The sequence below is a fragment of the Micrasema longulum genome, unplaced genomic scaffold (genome assembly GCF_059751315.1).
Source record: "Micrasema longulum isolate JH-2025_06_02 unplaced genomic scaffold, ASM5975131v1 h1tg000278l, whole genome shotgun sequence".
Classification (NCBI taxonomy): domain Eukaryota; kingdom Metazoa; phylum Arthropoda; class Insecta; order Trichoptera; family Brachycentridae; genus Micrasema; species Micrasema longulum.
Window position 1 is genome coordinate 488,219 of NW_028277482.1, and position 6,000 is coordinate 494,218.

Sequence of the window (6,000 nt, forward strand, 5' to 3'; positions counted from 1 at the left end):
ATTTTTTTATAAATAAGTGCATGTACATTTGCATGCAAATGAGCATGCAATGTTTCTACGGTTCCCACGTGTACTTTTGAATCTGCTTTTTGCGAGGTTTACAGAAGAGCAAAAACAAACCTTGATATTGTTTTTTAAGAAACTAGCCAAACATGCATCTATCGTATTTCATTAGACACGTGTTTGGCAATTCTACAGTATCTGATAGCTTCTTTAAAAATACATTAAGGTTTGTTTTTGCTCTCCTGTAAAAATTGCAAAATGTAGATTCGATTGTATACGTAGGGACGACGCGTCGGTCCGTTAAAGCGCGCTCGGCGGCCATGACGTGTAACGACAGAAGTGACGTGACGCAGTTGGCGTTTAAATGTGCTTGTTTTTAAACATGAAAATTATTCGTGCAAACTTCTTGATTGAACATTCCTAGAATCTTAAGGCTGTCGTCTGGTAAAACGAACGCAAAATTAAGAAATCATCCGATTTTGCCATATTAAAACGAATGTTTTTTTTAATCGCGCAATAATAAAAATATTAAAAAACATAAATTAGATAAAAACAATATTTTTTAAAGGAATTTTTGTTAAAAATATACTTAAAAGTTTTATATAACTAAAATATAATTACTTTTAGACCGGCAGATTACGCCATTTCAAATTTAGACTAAACTTAGGTATCCGGGATCTTAATAAAAACTAAGTATCGAACCAAAATTTGTTATTAAAATTTAAAGATAATAAATTGAACATGAAAGTGGTTTAGGTTAAATTTAATTTTTTTGATTTTAAAAAGAAATACAAGCATTTTAAATTACATACATTTTTGTGACATTTTCCTTTATCTCTACTTAAAATTACGCCTTTGGTAATGCTTTTAAAAATTAAAATTTATTAAAATACTTTGGTCAAATTATTTTTAAAAGAGTTGTATTATTTTTTTTTAAAAAGACAATTCTGGTTGTAATATTCAATTTAAAACAATATCTTATTGAATATTTTATGACCTTTGACCTGCCGTAATCGTTTTTGGTATGTAATTAAAAATATTATTTGTATCTAATTTTTTTTTTTATAATTGCGTGGTTAAAAAAACTTTTAAAAGAAAAAGTTTTAAAATGGCAAAATCGTATGATTTCCTAATTTTGCGTTCGTATTACCTGATTACAGCCTTAAAGATCCGCTCTAAATATTGAACGTATTTTGAACATTATTCTCGATTTGTGATAATACCCTATTGTCGATTAAATACACTGTACGTATTCATCTCAGCTTGTGCCTTGTTTATGATACATTATTTGCTGTTCACTTCATCATTCCTATATTCGCAATTTTAATCTCTTTTCAGACGTGCTTCTCGCATTTATGTTTATAGAAGAGCCTGTGTGAGGAGGGGGGGCAGCTGCGACCACCGCCCCAGCGACTGCTGCTACAACTCGTCTTGCCGATGCAACCTTTGGGGCACCAATTGCAGATGTCAGCGGATGGGGCTCTTCCAGAAGTGGGGCTAAGGCTCCAGAAATCCCTTTCAAAGTGCCCCCGGTCTTTCCGCCAGACATCTTCCCCCTTTTTATTTCAACCCAACCCAAAAACACTTCATTTCCATTATTTCGCATTGATTTTACTTTAATTTAAGTCTTTGAAGTCCACATTATCTATTCCGTTTAACTTAAGTTTCATGAAGTAATAATTTTACTGTCCTGAACGGTTTTCACGCCAAACCGTTCAACATCTTTTAAATTTAGTTTATCTTTTCAAATATTCAGGTTTGTTCGCAAACAAAACATTTCTCTTTTTACAAATTATTGCATTTATTTCAACAGAATTTGTCGCAGTCAAGTTGATTTACCAATATTCAAAACATGTATCCTAAGCCTGTCAATTAAAATCTTAATAAAACATGTTTATGTATATCATCAAATTTACATTATTCTTTAGCTCTGCCTCATTTCCTTGTTTGTTCATACTAAAATTCATTTATAAACAAATCCTTTTATTTACTTTACTTTCAAATCAATTTCCTTTCAATTTTTCCAATTTCACTTGGTTTTACCTTTACGCTTTTTTTGACATAGTTAATCCTCTAGATTACGTAAATCCTACACAACCTTAGTTCACTAATCCTTCTTACGCAACACATATAAACCCTTTCTATTTTAGCCTACCGACCATTACAGCACCCTAAATTTTCACCTTTTTCCGTTTACTCAGCTCAAAAACCCTACCTTTTCCCTTCTGCATTATGTTTATTTAAAATTACCAAGACCAAATCATAAACATCGACTTATTTCGGAACACAGAAAAACAAAACTTATGACTTCTGCACTCGGATTTATATTCAGTTAATTTTGGGAAATAATATTTGACAATATGTTTTAACATATGGTAAACCATGCGAGTCTCAAATTCAATAAACGTATCAAACCCAGAATTGTTTTATAACGACGAGTGCAGAGGCATTTGTAACATTTGTGTCATAATTTACTGCCAAATTGTGTATTTCATAAACTTTTTAATATTTTAAAATCTTTACGTCAATTGTTAAGTTTCATTTTCTGTATTTTAAGATTTGGTTAGTTTAATTTTTCTTCCCTTACGATGACTCGCCTGGCAACCCAACAAGGACACTCGACTATGGCAAATGACACAAGGATTCGAATATATCTCTTGCTACGAGCACATTTTGTATATTTTTAATATTAAACGTATATTTAACTTGTTTAAGCATTCAAGTCTTCGACAGTTTAGTTTTATTGATGTTAATTAAGTAAGAGAATTACATAAATATGTTATATTTAATTATACTGAATAGTTTTATTAAAGTGTAGATGAATTAGAGTAAAAACGTCTCAGGAAAAATCAGTGAAACTATTGTTTTTATTTGCCGTCTAAATCTTATTTTTTTAAATGTGAATTGATACAATATTTCTCCTTTTCGGTGCATAGGGTTCCATACTGATACATCAATCGCAGTCTTTCACGATCAGTCTCAAGCCGTAGGTGAACAAACACTCGTCAAATGTCTTTTATTTTTTGTCTTCCTCAAAATTTTTCTAAACAACGGAATGACTCCCTTAATCAGATTTTTTACCCGAGAGCAACAGTCAAAAGCATTCGCCCAGGATTCTGGTTCTATTTTACACACAACTGTATTTTTCATACACTTTGACGCAGAGATACATACATATACAAAAAATAATATTAGTATTTGATATTAGTTACAGAAGTGTTGTAATTAATAACAATTGCAGATTTAAACAGCATATACGAGTAATTTAAATTTGAAATTCAACGAATATTTTTTTTTTTTTAAATGCCTCACAAATTTTACAGCTGCCATTTAAAATGAGATTTAAAAATTGAAAACAGTATTTCCATTCTAATTTCGAATAACCTTTCTACTGTCCAATGTCCAGTGTCTACAATGACAGCCTGCTATTGATCGATTCGAAAATAGTAACCATTAATATTTCAAGGAAAGCAAAAGTTGGAATTCAAAATAGAATATTATATTGAATATTCTGTAACTAATGGACGGACGATTTATCAACATAAATAACTGTAAAAATCTATTTCTTTTGAAGCACTACATTGTAACATCAAATGCAGCGTATGTCGATATTTGCTGACGGTAACATGATCAGTACAACTCTTCAACCACTAGTTCATGTGCAGAGAAATATTGCGTAGTCAACCACCTTTAAAACAAATATATCGCGTCGAGTCTTCCAGGAATCGTACCCGGGACCTCAGACATGGTAGGTGAACGCGCCGAACACTACACCACGAGGCCGACTTATTCCCACTCGATTTTCTTCTTCAGGATTTTTACCATCGAGTTAAAAACACTTATCCAGGTTTCTGGTTTTATTTCACACAGAGAACTGTATTTTTCATACGACTGGACACAGACCAAAAAAAAAACCGAATTTTCAAATGCGATAAAAATTGCAAAAATTTTATCACGCTTTCTAGCAAATTGACTTTAATTTTTTAAACAATTTTTCCAAATTACTTCTTAAAAAATGTTCGTCATCTTTCGATTCAAATTTCCTTAATTTATTGGAAAATAACATTCCATGGGAATAACAATGCCTGGTTTCTCGTAGGTACTAAAAATCTTTTTTCAGTAACTATGTTTGAAATTTACAAATAACTGCAAAATTAAAGTTTTTTTATAATTGCAAATTAAAAATTCAACATCCTTCCATGATTAAAATGTTTTATGCATTAGAATGCGCAGTGTAATTTTCAAATCTAAAAATTCTTAATTTAAAATTTGGAATGGACAAGAATATATATTTTTTTTCATTAAGGTCTTTTACCTAAACATGATAATTTCGGCCGAAAACGAGTTAAACAATAAAACTAGAAATAACAATTAATAACAAATTGTAGACAAACATCAAAATAATCCAAATATACAAAAACAACAAAAAAATGTATGAAAAAATAAGGATGTTTGTAATAATAAACACGTAACTAAACTAATAAATTTATAACATAAGTTAAATCCGCACTTTTACAAAGAAAGGAAATTTTTATAATAAAATACATAAAGGTAGATAAAACTTGTCTAAAAAATTACAACAAAATATAACATAAACTTATAATAATAATAATTTCAAATGACTGCAAAAATATGTTCAAATTTCGTTCCTGATCCCATTTTAAAAATTAACATGTTTGAATTAAAGTTTAATGTGTCATGAAAGCGACATAGATTTGAAGTATTTTAAACGATTAGTTCGCTAATCTGATTAAGTTTTTGTTCGATCTACGGTCAAATTAATATAATGTTACAAAAGAACTTTCAAAAACGTACAATAGCGTTTTTAATTGAATCAATAATCGTTTCACTGATTTAAACTTCGATGTTTATTGGATTAATCAAATTAAGTTATATTATTGATAGCGTAATTTTAATTACAATCACAGCTTCATTTTGATTGGGCATATACCCAGCCACATTGTCCAATCAAAATCAGAAGCTGGAATACTTTGAAAATCGAATACTTATAAGTAATTTATAAGGGTCTTTAGTTTTATTTATATTTTTTTACGTAAATGAAAAAAGTTTTCGATTTTCAGAAAAACATCGCCAAAAAATACACATTTTCAATTTGTTGAATTTGTATATTTTTATTGCATTGAAAATATTTTAATTCAAGTTTTTTAACAATAGGTAAAAGCATTGTAGTAATGTATTTATAAGAAATGTAGATCCTTAGTAAGTCATTAAAAATAGTAAAGAGCATTCTGTAATATGCTTTTGAATTTTACGCATTTAACTTAATTGAATTTCTTACACGAATGAATCAAGATAACTTTTAAAAAAACGAAGAATGAAAAAGATTGGTTTTCAAAAATCAATAAATTAAAAATATTATTTATTTTGTATGTTTGCTTTTTTATTGTCATGGAAATATGATGCAATATAATTTTGTATTTTTATTTAAAAACGTCGAAAATGGAAAAAGATTTAGCTTCACTAGACAAGTTTATAACGATTTCAAAAATGCTTAAGAATTAAATGAAAATGAATGTCGAATATTTTAAATACATAATGTATAATTTATATATGTACTGGATGTAACCACGTAGCTAAGAACAATTAAATGTGTCTATGAACAGTTTGTCAAAAGGTAAAATTTTGGAAATGTCAAAATCTTAATAAATATAAACCATCGATTGGCCTACTACTGTTCATTTATTTATTTAAAAATTATGTACCTAAAAAAAACCTGGACTCGCGTCCCAACTCCATTAAACCAAAGTTCTGTGCTAGATTAGGAAGAATGGTCAGCAAAATGCAATGAGGAACTTCAGCCCTACGGGAACTTGGATACAATAAATGTTTTCTTGCGCGTGTTTGGAGCATTGGAGCATTAAATTGCACGGCAAACTTTCTTGAAACTGTAAGAAAAAAAATCATAAAAAACATTTTAATAAAAACAAACTACTTTGAATGACGTCACTGGTGCATATGAATCGACCTATGATATGA

At 29.4% G+C, this 6,000-nt stretch overlaps 1 protein-coding gene across 2 annotated transcripts in view; it reads left to right on the forward strand.

Moving 5' to 3' along the window:
- The window catches only part of LOC148282922 (xibalbin-1-like), a 220,861-nt gene extending 215,169 nt beyond the window's left edge, over positions 1-5,692 (forward strand). Inside the window, exon 5 of one of the 2 annotated variants that reach the window (XM_088224296.1) lies at positions 1,342-5,692. In XM_088224296.1, the coding sequence (XP_088080422.1) occupies positions 1,342-1,504 (163 nt within the window). In that variant the 3' untranslated portion in view covers positions 1,505-5,692. The remainder of the gene's footprint in view (positions 1-1,341) is intronic. The other variant, XM_088224297.1, reaches the window with a different exon arrangement.
- The last annotated feature ends 308 nt before the right edge of the window (positions 5,693-6,000 follow it).